This window comes from Hakea prostrata, chromosome 8 (genome assembly GCF_041222555.1).
Source record: "Hakea prostrata isolate BN-2017 chromosome 8, UWA_Hpros_2, whole genome shotgun sequence".
NCBI classification, from domain to species: Eukaryota; Viridiplantae; Streptophyta; class Magnoliopsida; order Proteales; family Proteaceae; genus Hakea; species Hakea prostrata.
In genome coordinates this window covers 47715508-47732367 of record NC_142607.1, presented here as the reverse complement: position 1 = coordinate 47732367, position 16860 = coordinate 47715508, and the positions used below count along the sequence as shown (strand labels likewise).

The 16860-nt window shown below is 37.2% G+C and overlaps 1 protein-coding gene across 1 annotated transcript in view; it reads left to right on the top strand.

Annotated features, from left to right (window-relative positions):
* The first annotated feature begins 4400 nt into the window (after positions 1-4400).
* The window catches only part of LOC149008279 (transducin family protein / WD-40 repeat family protein), a 69662-nt gene continuing 57202 nt past the window's right edge, over positions 4401-16860 (top strand). The window contains exon 1 of the mRNA XM_089167503.1: positions 4401-4595. Coding sequence (XP_089023629.1) covers positions 4551-4595 — 45 coding nt within the window. The 5' untranslated portion in view covers positions 4401-4550. The remainder of the gene's footprint in view (positions 4596-16860) is intronic.

Here is a 16860-nt window from a genome sequence, read left to right as displayed (position 1 = left end):
ATTAATAAATTGTCCTGCTGGGACATCAATCCTAATTGGAGTATTTGCAGCTAGAATATGAGATTTAGTAACTCTTAGCAAGTCAGCAAATCTTACAATTGATTCATAATATTTTGTAAATGCATTATCTTTTGAACTTCAAGTTCACACTACTCAGTGCGAGAATCTAAATGAGAAAATGATAATGCATTTCAATCAATCTTTTTTTCAAACTGTTTTATTCTCTCCCCTTCATGTTGAAAAAACTAATTCATCAAAATAATAATCAACAAGTATTGCTTTAAAATAAATCTCATATCCTTGGCAAGATATTAAATTATATAAGGAGATTCATATCCAACATATATTACCAACTTTATTTAGGGACTTATCTTTGCTGTGCTGTGGTGGAGCAATTGGAACATAAACTGCACATTCAAAAATTCAAAGATGAGAAATATTTGGCTTCTAACCATAAGCCAGTTGTAATATGGAGAATTTATGACAATTTTTTGGCCTAATGCATACAAATATTGTTTTGTTCTCATAAACAATGGTTTAGCTATTAATTGGAAACATTTAATAAATGATTTTGCCAAATCATTTTGGATATAAACATGAGTAACATGCTATTCAATTGTGATCTCAATTGTTATACAAGAATTATAAAACCTGAGATGTAAATTCATTAGCATTATCAAGACAAACTATATTTATTTTGTGATCCATAAATTGTGTTCTTAATCTAATTATTTGAGCAAACAATATCGCAAATACCAAATGTGAGTTCATAATGAACATACATGTGACCATTTTTATAGATTCATCTAGTAAAAACATATATTATATGAATGGTCCACATGATGGGCAAATGGGCCAATATATTTCACCATGTATACGTTTAAAAAACGCAGAATGTTCATTCTCAACTTTAACTGGTGAATATTTAATAATAGATTCCCTTGAGAACAAGCAACACAAGAAAATATATTTAATTGAAGAATCTTTTGGTTCTTCAATAGATAACAAATGAATTTTCAATAAATAAAAAATATCGCATCATACTTGATCTGGGATGGTCCAACGGGTTATGCCAAATAATAAAGCTATTGAAATCAATATTCATTTGATTTATCCAAACATGTGTTTCACCCATGAATTTTTATTTTTTTTTGTACAGGTGCTTTTTTTAATATTGGAAATTAAATGTCGCCGAATGGATGCGAACCCAAGACCTCCCCATGAGAGTCTGGGCTTTTAATTGACTCACCCATGCGAATATTCATATAATATAAATTGGGAGAATATATCTAACATCTTTGTATAGATATTCACTTTTACTATTATTTGTAGTCTCAATCTGATAATTATTTTGACAAGTAGCTTCGAAACTTAATAAGTGTATTTGAGACTTACTATAAAATAATGAATTATTTATAGCCAATTTTATCTTCTAGATAATAATAGATTAACTCTTCTAGAGCTTCCAATCAATGTTGTACTATCGATTATTATATGAACATTGGTTTCTGCACCATCAAATAAGAGATATATATATTTCTCTCCGTATAATATGTGTCGTAACATATAAAGAAAATATTCACATTCTTCATCAAAATGAAACAAAATATATTAAAAGATGTATAAAAAGTTAATAAAAAAAATTAAAAGGTAAAAATATTAAATTTAAAGTAAACTAACATATGAGATAAAATTTGAAGGGAAAATAATTACAAACTAATATAATATTAATTTTATTTTTACTTGAATTCCACTAAAATAACTAAATCTTCAACTATTATCTTCAAAGGAATTTGCAGCATCTAGATGTGTAGTATTAGTGAGTCCATCAAAATCATCCATTTTATAGGCAAAAATTGCTCAAGTATCATGATTTTGAAAAATCAAATTCATCTCCACATTATTTTTATTTCTTTAATTAAAACTTGATTAAAAATATTGTGGATTACAACAGATACATGCCTAATGGCTTTCACACCACATCAATAATAAATATTATCTTCACTCCTTGAAGAGTTATATTTAGAATCCTTATTATTCTCTTATATATTTCCATCATAATGACGGTTATTATTCTGTCTTTTGCATCATCCTCTTTCACAGTCATGACCATGATTATAATTTTGCCTTCTTTCAGGTATATCATGAATTGCTGCATTCATTTCAAGGAATATATTATAACCAATAAGACGAGCTTCATGACTTTTCATTAATAGTCCATTATTTTACTTAGCCACAAATAGACAATATTTTTTAAAATTCATTTTACAATATTGTTATTGTAACAACAGATTTGAAACTTTGAATTTGCTGGCAAATTTTCATCAATAATATTTTTTCTACATAATTTTAATAGATAATTAATTTTAAAAACTATTGTTTATTTATAATTTCAAATCTTACAACTTTATATGTATTTGCATAATTGTATTTATTTATAATTTCAAATCTTGCAATTTCATGCGCATCTGCAGAACTGTATCATTTATAGTTTCAAATCTTGCAACTTCAACTGCATATGCAATAATTGTATTCATTTGCATTTTCAAATCTTGCAACTTCATGTGCATTTAACAATATTTGTAGTGTAAAGCTAACAACTACTATATACAATAAATAAAACCAATTATTAATGACAAACCACTTGTCAAAACAATCCAAAGTGTTGAATGACCACATAGACTACTATAAGTAATACACCATTATAATGTTATATGATTACTCCTATAAACATTATAGATTATATACCAATAAATATTAAATATCATGCTAGTATAGATCTAAAATGATTGAATCAACAAATAATAAAACAAAACATGAGATATAAATTATTCGTCAAAAAAATGCATACATATACACAATTAATAATTATTATGACATTTAACGTAATTATCAACTCAAGTGTCTAAAAACATGAAATAAAATGTAAAAAAGGATAATAACAAGTCATTACTTGTTAGTGAAAATTTTAAAAATTGAAACCATGAATCATAGGTCATATCTAATGAATTCTATTATTACATCGAAGATTCATATATTTTCAGTTTACCACTAAATATAATTTTAAACACATTATCAATAAAATCTTAAAGAACAAAAAAATAAAAATACTAAAAATCGTCAAACTAATTAGAAATAAAAAAAATAAGAAAAAATGATTCATGCAAGTATCATAATATTTATTTATTTATTTTTAGCATGTTCAAATATTGATAAAACTCTCAAAGAAATCATATTGCATCAATAAAACTTAATGATTTAATATTTTATCATGTGTTAAATTATAAGATTCAATAAATCACAGATGATAATCATGATATATTTACCTTGCAAGATAGAGAATACAAACTTTATTATTTTTAGAAAGTAAACACAAGGAGGTAGATCTTCCTTTTCACTTTAGAAGAGAAAACATAATGAGATATAGTCTTTAGCCTTTATTCTCAAAATGCAATATTTTGAGTGAAGTCGTTTACAATTACTCCGACATAGTTGTGTTAAAAAATACAATTAATTCAATCAGAATCGTGCTGATAACGTGTTATAAAATAAAGAAGATAAATTAAATACAAAAAAGAAAAACAATACGAATTCAACTATTCTATTGAGTTAGTCATACATATTTATAATGGAACTAACATCTTCTTTGATATGGTAATATCAGATTCTACAAATAAATACAATATATGATTCTCACACACAATCAAATAATATTGGTATGGAATGATAGATTGTCGTTAAATATAGAAGGTGCATAGAATGAAAATATTAACTGCCAACATTGTGTAATGAGATGTCTGTGATCTTAAATAATATAAGAATATGAATTACCAATATTTCATTATGAGGTAATTGAGATCTTTAATTAGAAATACAATTTCTTTGGGGGTAATGGACATCCATAAATAAATATTATTTATAATAATTTTATATTTATATTTCTCTAAGAATACAAACATTGAAAGATTTTTCTTCCTTCTTTGTGGGTATTAATTACAATATTATTTTTGAAGATTAAATTGATTAATTAATTATTTTTTCAAATGATAGATATATATATTTTTTTAAATTCAAAACTTTTTTGATCTTAAAAAAATTGAAAGCTTAATAGAGAATGGCAGTAAATCTGAGGATTATCATTTGCGAGCCTGGGACTTCTGATCTGGGTGGTGCCGTGGTGAGGTAGCGCATTAGTGGTGGGCCTTCACATTTGGAAGATGACTCTTATCATCGTTGATTCCGATCCACTAATAATTTAGGGTATATCTATGGAAGACCACTCTCATGACCGTTGATTTCATTGACCGGTTGAAACCTTTCCATCCAATCAATTAATCCAAATGAGAATAGAAGTAAACAAATTGATGATGATACTAATGAACAACTCGATCGACGCAAGCTCCAAGGCTTCTTCTATTACCAAAAAGAAAAAGAAAAGAAAAGAAAAGAAAAAAGAAGAAGAAGCTTTGGCTGGCTTCTCAACAAGGCCACACAGCAAACAAGAAAACGATTTCGCATGATCTTTACCTAACAAGCTCGTGGTCTTCGCCATGTTCGCCAAACGCCTCTTGCAGAAGGCGCTGAGTCCTTTACCGGTACTTTCTCTCTCTGTTTGTTCCATATTGATCATCTTCGGCTGCAAGACGTAATTTTTTTGGTCGATTCTCGTAATGATGATTACATTTTTCCAATTTCGATTGATAAAGACAAAAACTGTAGCTTAGATGCTATTACCTTTCTTTAGTTTCATTTTGGATGATTAGATGAATTGGGGAAAGAATGAAATTTTTGTTTTGGGTGAATGGATCGAATTTATTTTTCCATCCTGAGCTACATTTCAATGGTTTTGTAAGCTGTCGTTGTGATTTTGTTATTTATTCAGGAAAAGAATAGATAGACGAAAATGAAGAAAATGTAGATGGTTTTGAACACTTCATAAGTTGGGAAATGTTAGTTATGTAATGGAAAATATACAAAGATCATTATTGCCGTTTGAATGACTTTCTACATAGAACATTTAATGGGACATGAATCCACATCATCTCAGCCAGAGTCATCCTCCATATAGTCATAATTCCAGGATTGGAAATAGTTTCCAAATTTTGGATGAATGGAAAGAAATGCAAAGGCATCTCTTTGTTCAGATTGTATTAGTAGGGTCAGTTATCAGAATTGGATGCCCAAAACACTTTGACAGACTTGGAGCTTGCCACTTTTAGGTAGATTTGAAGACCAATTGCTGTCAGCACTCTCTCAAACCTTATAACCAAATGGAGTGGTACATGTCCTTTTGCTAGTCACTATCATTTTAATGTCTTTAACAATGTCCTATTATGCATATGGGCATATGTTTTAACGCTTCTTTTCATCTTAAATTTTTTTTTTTTTTGTGGCAAAGGGATTCAAAAGATGTAAAATATGTGTGGAACATTATCATTATGTACAACAAATATGGCCAAATATACCTATACCTAACTAAAATATAATAATATATGTATGTGTGCAAGGAACATCATATTGAATGTGTCTAGTTAATGCATGATAAGCATAACTGAATAAGGACCCTTGGTGTAGCTCGATTATAATTGGGTATTCACTCTCATGATACCCCACAGTGAAACGTGAAGAATTGAGTCTTTAAGTCCCACCTTACCCAGTCTTCTTAAGTTTCACCTAATCCATATCTCTCTTGATCAGTTCCACTTTATCTAGTTAACACATACCTGTTCCAACACATTACCCAATTCATGATGTAACTACCAAACCCAATCTCATGTAACTACTGTAAAGACTCACTTCTTCACGTTTCACTAAGTTGGTTAATAGTCTATGTGTTTACTTTAAACCCTTTTGTTCTCTCATACTTGCTAGATTCACTCTCCAAAGGCTCTATGGTAGCTTTTCCTGGGCAACCAAAGACCATAAAGCAGGCCATTCCAGTGGTTGGAGTGGGCCATAGTGCAAGGCCTTGCAGCCTATTAGGGTGAAGGCCATAGTTGTCACGGCGACGAGGCGATGCGAGGCGATTTAGGCTAATTGAGGCAATGAGTCGACGAGGCACCCTCCGAGGCACTTTTGAGGCAGTCGAGGCGCTTTAAGTGAAATTTTTAGTGTACATTTATACACTCCAATTCATTATAAATGTATCATATCTTTTATAATAAAAAAAACTGATATTAGCCTACCTCAAGTCATCCAACATACTACAAACCACATATAGTAGGTCCTAAATAAATTCCAAGTATCATATTATCATTAACAATTGAATTCAAGAATCAAGATACGATAAAATGGGATTAAATAGTAAACACATAGATGCATAAGCAAAACAAGTAGACAACATACCTTCATTAAATGTCACTGACACCAACACTACCTACAACTCCACCTCTCGTACATTGATTGTTGAGCTCTAGCCAAATATCCTCACAAGTAGAAGAAGAAAATGAAACAAAGCATATAGCCAAATATCTAAATGGAAAGTCTTAAATATTTAAGCAAACAATCCCACTTATATTTAAAATCTAAAGTCCAAATCCCAAATATAAAAAAACATCCATATCCAAAATTCCCAATAAAAATTCACAATCCAAATCCAAAATTCCAAATAGAAAAGTATAAGTCAACTAGTTATAATCATCATCAAGCAAATTGGCAGCAAGTGGGAGATCTTCTCGAAGTTGTTGTTGCTCCGAAGAGGTACTTGTCCTAGACCTCAAACCATAATCATCTACAATGTTCTCATCATCATGCAAATCTTCCACTTCTTCCATGTCTCCATCAGATTCAGAGTCATGTTCCTCAACCACCCTCTTCAAAGACCTGTGACATGAGTGACATATATTAACTCCAGCGTATGTTTATTCACTTGGTTGACCACTCCTTGGTTGACCACTCCTTGGTTTGTTCTGGCCCTCAAGTGATGCAAATGCCCCCATAGCTTTATCAGCAGTGCTCCAAGCAAGATCACCCTAAGGATAGACTAAATCATCAGGTTGACTAACCATCCACTCACTGCTCCAGTCAAGCTCATCAAGGAGTAGTGGATCATAATTTCCATTCTGCAATCGCCTTTCATTAAACCTTTCTTGAAGACGGCGATGTATTGAATAAAAACTAAATAATTCAACTGCTCATGTTCCAGCCTATTCCTCTTCTTGGTGTGAATCTGAATTCATAAGCAATTGAAAAGAATCCAACTCATTCTTCCAGAATTTAAACTTAAAAGTATTTAAATACTTAAATCACTTAATACTTACAAACTCAAATGTGCTCCAATTCCGTTCACAGCTAGAGGAGGAACAACAAAGGCCTAGTATCCTCTGTGCAATCTTTGTAAGCTCAAAAGCATTTCCTCCATGTGTATCCCACCATGTAACTATAGTATATAAAAAAAAAAGATTAACATAAAGCTAGAGTTATAAACCAATAAGTATAACTAAAAATTAAAAAAGATACAAATAAAAACTTACGATGACTCATAGTTGTATCCTTGTCGACAGCCATACTTGTAGAGAAAGGACCTCTAGCTTGCTTGTATTCACTTGTCTGGTGCAATACCTTATCTTGTAGATGTACATCAGCCACTACTAGTCTTCCAACAACTTCATTGAAAGAAATTTGGAGAGACCTAATCAACTCATAATCATCTACAACATTTAAATTGTAGAACTTCCTAGGATTAAAAAATAAGGCTGCACCATATAGAGGTCTCTCCATTTGACACTCCTATCGCCTATCAATTATTTGTATGACTTTCTTCCAGAGTCGTTCTTTGCCTCCAAAATTGTCCTTTATTCTTCTCTTAGCCTCTTGCATGGCTACAAACACTTCAGGCAATGCGGTTCTTTCATCAACATCTACAATCCTTAACACAATCATAAGAGATTGTGATGCTTTAATGCAATCCTCCACACCATGCCAAAATGTTGTAGAAAATGTTGTTTCAGCTACTCCCTTCCCTGCTTCAGTCTTGGACAAATTGGATGTCCACCATAAATGAATAAGTGTCTTAAGTCATCCTTGTGTTTCAATAAGCTTTGCAGTGTCAAGAATGAAGTGGCAAATCTAGTCACTGCAGCCCTCACAAGATCCTTGCCATTTGTCTTCTGTCTCAAGGCCTCCAACCATAGTTGTCACGGCGACGAGGCGATGTGAGGCAGTTTTAGCTAGTTGGGGCGATGAGTCGATGAGGCGCCCTCCGAGGCGCTTTTGACGCGGTCGAGGCGTTTTAGTGTACATCTCATACACTAATTCATTATAAACATATCTTATATATAATAAAAAAACTAATATTAGCCATTTAGCCTACCTCAAGTCATCCAACATACTACAAACAACACATAGGAGGTCCTAAATAAATTTCAAGTATCATACTATCATTAACAAGAATCAAGATACGATAAAATGTAACTAAATACTAAATAGTAAACACATAGATGCATGAGCAAAACAAATAAACACTAGACAACATTTCTACATGGTGCATCAACCAAGCTTCTGAAAAATTCATGCTTGGGAGCAAATCACAGGAAAAAAAAAGAAAAAGCAACATACAGTGAATCAGTGATAATACAGTCAATCAGTCATACACCAAGCAATATGCAACAACCAAAGCAAAAAAAAGAAGAAAAAAAGCAACTTGTAACAATCTTACAATCGCAGCAAAAAAAAAAAAATCCGGCGACATACCATCGCCTGAGATGGTGACCGACGCCGCTGCAACTACAGTAGTACAGTGGCCTTCGTATGAGCCTATGAGGGGGGGGAAAAGAAAAAAAAGAAAAGAAGCAGAAGTAAGAGTAGAGTGACCAGAAGTAAGAAAAAAAAAAGAAAAAAGTATTCGGTGACTTACTGTCGCCTGAGATGGAGACCAGAGTGACCGCTGCAAGCCTGCAACCGCCGGAGGAGTTGCAGAAGAAAGAAGAAGGCTGAGATACGGTGGATAAAGAAGAAGAAACAGACTCTGTTTGAGTGTTTTCGCAGGAGTCCAAGAGTCCAAATCCTTCGTATGAGCCTTTGAGGGGGGGAAAAAGAAAAAAAGAAGTAGAAGTAAGAGTAGAGTGACCAGAAGTAAGAAAAAAAAAAGTATTCGGCGACTTACCGTCGCCTGAGATGGAGACCAGAGTGACTGTTGCAAGCCTGCAACCGCCGGAGGAGTTGCAGAAGAAAGAAGAAGGCTGAGATACGGTGGAGTTGCAGAAGAAAGAAGAAGAAACAGACTCTGTTTGAGTGTTTTCGCACGAGTCCAAGAGTCCAAATCCTTCGTATGAGCTTATGAGGGGGGGAAAAAGAAAAAAAAAAAGAAGAAGTAAGAGTAGAGTGACCAGAAGTAAGAAGAAAAAAAAAAGTATTCGGCGACTTACCGTCGCCGGAGATGGAGACCAGAGTGACCAGCTGCAAGCCTGCAACTGCCGGAGGAGTTGCAGAAGAAAGAAGAAGGCTGAGATACGGTGTAGTTGCAGAAGAAAGAAGAAGAAACAGACTCTGTTTGAGTGTTTTCGCACGAGTCCAAGAGTCCAAATCCTTCAAAGCTGTTGCCGGTGACGCTAGTTGTCGCCGGTGATGACGCTAGTTGTTGCCGGTGTCATTGGTGTCGCCGGTGGTCGCTGTCGGAGTCTGAGATGAAGAGAGTTGCAGAGGGAGAGTAGCAGAGAGCGAGAGAGAGACTGAGAGAGAGAGCGAGAGGTTAGGGTTGAGAGTTCAGACGTTGAGTTTCGAACTTTCGATCGATTTCAATAATCTCGTTTTTCCCCCTTTTTTTTTTTTTTTAAATTAATTTAATGTTACAAATGATAATATGTAACACCTATATAACAACTCACCCATTAGATTCTTTCCGATCAGAATCTACGTTTCAAATTAAATTTCACCTTTGATTTGGAATCAAATAATTTACAAATTTTAAACCCAATAAGGCGATCGCCTAGTGCAATACGGCGTCCGAGTCATCTGAGGTGACGACTCAAAGACGCCTCAGCTTTGAGGCGCCTGCCTTATGTACTTTGCTTGAGGTGACCATCGCCTCAGGCCTAAGAAACCCGCCAGGACGCCAAGGCGTCGCCTAGACAACTATGCCTCTAACAATCTTGTGTGCCTATAAATGAAAGTAGTTATTCTCTTTCCTTGAATTATCATCTTCTTATATTGTTTCAAATTTCCAATGTCCTCTAGCTTCAAATCAAGACAGTGGGCTGCACAGGGAGTCCAATATAATGTAGTCCTCTTCTTCATTAATAATGCCCCTGCTGCTTTGTAATTTGAGGCATTATCAGTCACCACTTGAACTACATGCTCTTCCCCAATTTCTTCAACTTTGTTATCCAATAATTGGAAGAGCATTTTTGCATCTTGCACATGGCTAGATGCATCCACAGAACCAAGGAAGAATGTTCCCTCTGGACAATTGACAAGAAAATTGATGAGATGCCTACCCTTTTTGTCAGTCCACCCCTTAGAGATGAGTGTGCATCCATATATCTTCCAATACCTTTCATAATTTTTCCTCATCTCCATAGTTCTTTCTTTTGCATTCTTCAATAAAGGCACCCTAACTTCATGGTAAGTTGGGGGCTTATCCGGTTATACCCAAAACCATATTGTGCAGAGACTCAAACATCACCTTAAAGCTTTTAGATTTAACTGCATTGAATGGAATGCCACACTGATACATCCAATCAGCGATGTGGTTATTCACTCGCTTCTTTTCTTCCATGGATCTCTTTCTAATTCAAGATTGTTGTTTGAGTAGCACCCTTTGCCCTCCTTTCATCAACAACTTCTTCGGGAGTGCGTCTAACATGCATATCCATAGGACACCTTACTAGTGCCTTATTGATGGCACTTTTCATTCTCTTTGATGCAGTCCCAGAGCTTGGTTTCTTACACACCTCAAACCCAACACTAGGTAATGTCCCTCCTTCAGTAGAGGCAGGAGTAGGATGTTCTTCTCCTATTACTTGTTGAATATCATCATTCTCCTCATTATCCCAATCAATAACAATTGCCCTCTTTTTATTTTTTCACCAACACTGCATTCATCTCTTTGGCAATTGCTGCAGTGGTCTTGGTGCACTTCATAGCATCCCCATATCCACCCACTAGATGTTGCTTCAATTTTCTAATTCCTCCTTTAAGGTCTTTGTTGCACAAAGTGCACCTGACTGTATTCCTGTCAGCCACATCTAGCCAATACCCATACTTCCAACTTGGGTCATTTGACTTGGCTTTTCTCTTTGGGTCTTTTGAGGGATCATAACTAGCTTCACCCCCACTAGGGAAAGTAGTAGCTGCTGGATTATCAGTTGAGGGCCTTGAGGCCATTGTAAATAACTAGTAAATATCTACAATAAAAAACATGAAACATACACATATAATCAGTCAAAATTAAAAACAATAATAAAATTGATAATGATATCATATAATTAAATTTTGCACCAGACCTCACCATAATAAAAATCCTATACATTCATCTAATCATCTCACTTGATGATAATCAAGCTTCTATTCTGAAAAAGAAGAAAAAAATGGTTCTTCAGCAAAAAAAGTCTTTTTTTGTTGTTGTTGAATTTCAGCAAAAACTATAGAAAAAATACACTGAAGCTAATAAACAACAATAATCAGTAGACTAAAAGCTATTAAGCTAATATTAGCTGGTCTTGGTTATACTTACAAGTTATAACATGGTTAAAACACAGGAAAAAAAATAAAAATAGGAAGGCCGGCGACATACCGTTGCCTGAGATGGTGAACAAAATCAGTTGAGTTTACTGATTTAGTGATTATTTGTGTTAACAAAATCTGTTAACACTTAACAGAGAAGAAAAAGAAAAGTAAAAGAAGGAAGAAGAAACATCCCAACCTTCGCCTGAGACAATTCAAAGAACTGCCGGATTCCGCTCCCGCTGCAAGCCTGCAACCGCAAAGGCATTTGTAATTTTGTACCAGAATTTTTAGGGAAAAAAAAAGAAAAGCAGAAAAAAGTGAGAGACAACGTCCACCTTTGCTTGAGATGCTGCCGCCGTAGTGTTGCTCCCGCTGCAACTTGAGAATGGTCGCTGCAAGATGTTTGTACCAGACATTTTAGAAAAAGGGGGGGGGGGGGAAGAAAAAAGAAAGAAAGAAGAAGAAAGTAAGAAAAAAGCATCCCAAGTCCCAGCCTTCGTTTAGATGTTGCGATGCAATGAATCGCCGGAGGGTTGCTGCCGTTGCAACTATGGTTGTTTTCGTACCAGACTTTTGAGGAAAAAAGAAAAAAGCAAGAGTAAGAAGGTGTTGCCGCAACAAATCGCCAGTGTCGCTGCAACAAATTGCCGGTGTCGCTGGCTGTCGTCAGTGTCGAAGAGAGTAGAGAGTAGCAGAGGCAGAGACTTAGAGAGATGTTAGGGCTCGATGTAAATTTGGGGCTTTCACTTGACCGAGTCGAGTTTAATTCAGAGACTCAGAGAGACGTTAGGGCTCGATGTAAATTTGGGGCTTTCATTCGATCGAGTCGATTTTAATTCTCCATCTTTTTCCTTTTTTTTTTTTTTTTTTTTTTGGGTTAATGTAACAAATGATCCCATAGTTCCCATGTAACACTTACGTAAGCATTCAACCCATTAGTTGATTCCCAATTGGAATCTAATTTCCAATTCATTTTCTGCCTTTGATTTGGAATCACAAAGGCGGTCGCCTAGGGGTCCAATGCGTCCTAGGCGTCTAAGGCGACTGCCTTATGGGCTACAAGTGAGGCGATGCTTGCCTCACAGTCACGAGCACTTGGAAGCCTAGGCGTCGCCTCGCCTAGGCGATGATGCCTTAATAACTATGGTGAAGGCTCCAACCACACTCACCAGGCATGCAGTCTTTCACAGGGAGCTGCCACGGCTCCTGCAAGGGGTGTGAGGCAGCTGCAGTTGTAGCTGCATCTGCGCAAGGCTCAGGCATGTTTTAATGCTTAGGAACAGCAGCATAGCTCCTATATGCTGGGCAGAATGCCATTAGAGGCTCTACATTTAGGGTTATGAATCATTCTGCTCATGAAGACCGTGAGGCAAAGTATTTATGAAACTGCCATCAGCTGTTTCTATCTATTGCCCAAGGAGCTAATAGCTACTGTAAGAATGCAGACGGGTGGGCCTTTGTGAGATTAAAGTGTCTGACGGATGCTTGACCATGCTAGACAAGGGTGCCACATTGCTTATTCTCAATAGGCCATCGTGTTTAATGTGTGCCAAGGTGTGCTTTGCTTAGTGATGAATATTTTGTCACGGCCTCAATCATTGACCATGACCCATGTGTTAGTGCACTTTTGAAAGCAAAATTGTCTATAGTGTTAAAATGCACATGCTTTGGATAGGTTTCGATGATTCTGATTCCACTGAACCAATTCATCCATCCTTACTTAAAAATCAGATGTCTGAGATTTGTATATTTCGTCATTAACCAATCTGCCCACTATTTTTGGTAGTAATGATATACTCCATTTGCAAGAATGCCAATCCAATGTCATCCACAATCCGTATTGATGTGTCAGAGCTAATTTTAAGGCTTTCATTTAATCCGTCAATTGTGATTCAGATCTCATGGTCCACAGAGTTGCTGATGACCTGATGTCACATGAATGTACATTAAGCCCTCTTGAGATTCCATTCATGTCACTAGCCAAACTTTGAATCATGTAGCCTCACTTGATTGAGGGTCATCAACCAAGAACCAGGCAGGAAACAACTTTAGGCTGGAGTAGGCTAGGGTAATTTCGGTTTGGGCTATGGGTGTATTCTTGAGATATGGACTATGACAGGATTATTGCTGAAGTGATGGATGTGGAAGGTTTATGTGGAAAATCCCATTTATCTTGTGTGGGGTGGTTAGGTCTGGTTTTAGGGCATTTATGTTAGGTTTTTAGGGGTTTCAAAGATGTGGTCAAAGTAGGGATTTTTTATTTATTTGGGAGATGAGTTTGGGGGCTTTTGGGATCTTTAAAACTAGGATTGGACTTGGGTATATCACCTAGGAGGTGCTTATCAAGTTTTTTTGAGTTCTAATGGTTAAAAATTGATATGGAAATCTTGCTTTTGATGCTTGAAAAGTGTTATGTTGTGACTTGAATTCTTGTACCCGATTTTGAAGATGTACGGGCCCCCCCCCCCCCCCCCCCCCCCCCCCCCCCCCCCCCCCCCCCCCCCCCTCCCCCCCCCCCCCCCCCCCCCCCCCCCCCCCCCCCCCCCCCCCCCCCCCCCCCCCCCCCCCCCCCCCCCCCCCCCCCCCCCCCCCCCCCCCCCCCCCCCCCCCCCCCCCCCCCCCCCCCCCCCCCCCCCCCCCCCCCCCCCCCCCCCCCCCCCCCCCCCCCCCCCCCCCCCCCCCCCCCCCCCCCCCCCCCCCCCCCCCCCCCACACCAACATATTTTGGTGGGTCCTGAATGACCTGTTTTTGGAGATCTGTGGTCGAAGCGGAGCCCACCATTGATCTTGGTCTATGGAGGGGGTGCCCCTTTGGTATGATACGACTCACCCCGATGGTTCGACCCGTTACCTGATTGGAGTCTATGTATATCTTATGTTCGCCTACAACATTATTGAGAGATTTGGGATTTTCGGTTAGGGTTTTGGGTGAGAGTTCTTGTAATGCCATTTCTTAGCAATTGGTTGTGAGATCTCCTTATGTACTTCTTCCACATAGTGAAAAAGTTCTTTCTTTTAGCACTGCATTGGTGTGTGAACCATGTTAAATCTTTGTGTGTTTGTTTTATTTCTTTTTCTATTCTCTATTTCGTGGTGCTTGTTTTAGAGTTTCAAATCAAGAACTTCCAGACCAAGAGATTGGCTGAGGAGTAACTGTTGTGGTTTTGATTGAGGCTAATGGCTATGGGGGGGGGGGGGTGTCTTTGGTTTTAATTTGTGGTGATTGTGATGGCTAGTTGGTGAGTTCTTGGATTTCTTTATTTTAGGGCTGAGAAGGGATTGAACGTATCAGGGAAATCAAATAGAATTTGAAGGGGGGAAAAGAGATGGGGGATGGGGGGTGATGTGAACCAGGATCTAGGTTTCAATAGATTGATTCAAAGCCCTAGATCTAGGTCCATCCTTAGGATCCTCTTCCAGAGAATCAGCAGTCAATCAGGGAAAATACCCTACGGTTGAAGAAATTCAGCTGATTGAAGGGTTTAGGGTTGGGAAAGGATTAGGGTTTGGTATGGCTAGAGTTTAGTGAACCAAGTCCGATACCTTGCTGTAATTTAACTTCAGAATTGAATTACTGAATCTAGGGTTGAATATTAGGGTTTTTAAGATTCTAGGTAATCTTGGAGTCAGGGTTAGGTCGAGTGTCTATTAGGGTTAAGAAAGGTTATACTAAAATGTTTTAGTGATGTGAACAAGTGTTCACACCCTGGCCAACCCTGGGGTGGCCCCCAAGGCCACTCCAAGGTGGCGCATCTAGGGCTGGCTGAACCCTAAAAAGAGGTATTTTGGTCAATTTCAGCAATAACTGGTTGCTGGAATTTAATTTGATTTTCAGAGTCCAGTTTTGTTTAGAAGTCTTCGTTTGATTTTCAGAGTCCAGTTTTCTTGAGTCTTAAGGAGTCTTACTTTAAAGTAAGACTTTTATGGATAATTAGGTCTTTTAATTGAAGAAATAGTTCTTTAAACTTATGTGGTTGTTATCTAATTCTAAAGGGTATCCTAACTTATGAAGGAAACCCTAGTTGAGTCAGTTTCTAAAGTCTTAGTTGAGTCTAATTAGAGTCTCTCAATTAGAGTTGGATTCTTTCTTTTTGATGTAAGGCTATAAATAAGCCCTTCTATAATTGTAAAATTCAGTCTGCAATTGAATAAAGAATTGAGATCTCTCGTGGAAAATTAGGTTGTGGCCTTTAAGGGAGGGCCATGGCGGATTTTCAGACATTCTTGCCTTCAATTGCAGCAGTAAAGTATCAAGAACCAGCACCTTCCATCTTCACAGCAGAATCAAGTAAGTACCAGCAAGCCCCAGCCCCTTTCCCCTCCTTGAGCCTCATCACAGCCCCTCTCCACCCCTTTCTCTCTCTTGTGCGCCTAGGGAACCCCAAACCCTCCATTGCAGCCCCTATTCCCCTCTCCCCCACTCCTGCCAGTACCTAGAACACTTCCCCTATCCCCTGTGATACCCCCAGCCTCTCCCCCACTGTCTTACTACTCTGTGGCTCCATAGTTGTCACAGTGACGAGGTGGTGAGGTGACGAGATGCCCACCGAGGTGTTTAAGGCATTTTAAATGACATTTTTAGTGTACATCCCGTACATCTAGTGCATCATAAATATATCTTATATAATAGAAGAACTAACATTAGGTTACCATAAGTTATACAATATACCACAAACCACACATGGTACTTAACTAGGTCCTAAATAAATTACAAGTATCCTATATCATTTACTATTGAATTCAGTAATCAAGATATTAGTAAAATAGGACTAAGAGAATGATGCATAAGCAAAATAATGTACCTTCATTAGATGTCACCAGCACTAGCACCAACTGCAGCTCCACCTCCTCCACCAGCACAGCCCCTACAGCTTTACCTCCTCCACCAGCTCTACCAGGTCTTGCGGTTCCTCTACATCGTTGAGCTTTGGCCAACTGAATTTGATATGGGTTTTTAGCAAATAGCTTCCTGCACCTAGGAGGGACTTGGTGGCACTTGGGTGTATCTGCATAAACTCCAACCAAGTGTTGCTTGAACCCTGTTTTACCTCCTTGGATGACTCTACCATAGTAATTACACATTGTCCTTTGTCTTCTTACGCCTATCGGGACTACGTGTTGCTGAGCGATATCCTCATCTGCCATTGTCTAGTGTTAGGAAATAGGAAATAAAAAATTAAGACCTAGGAAACAGCCT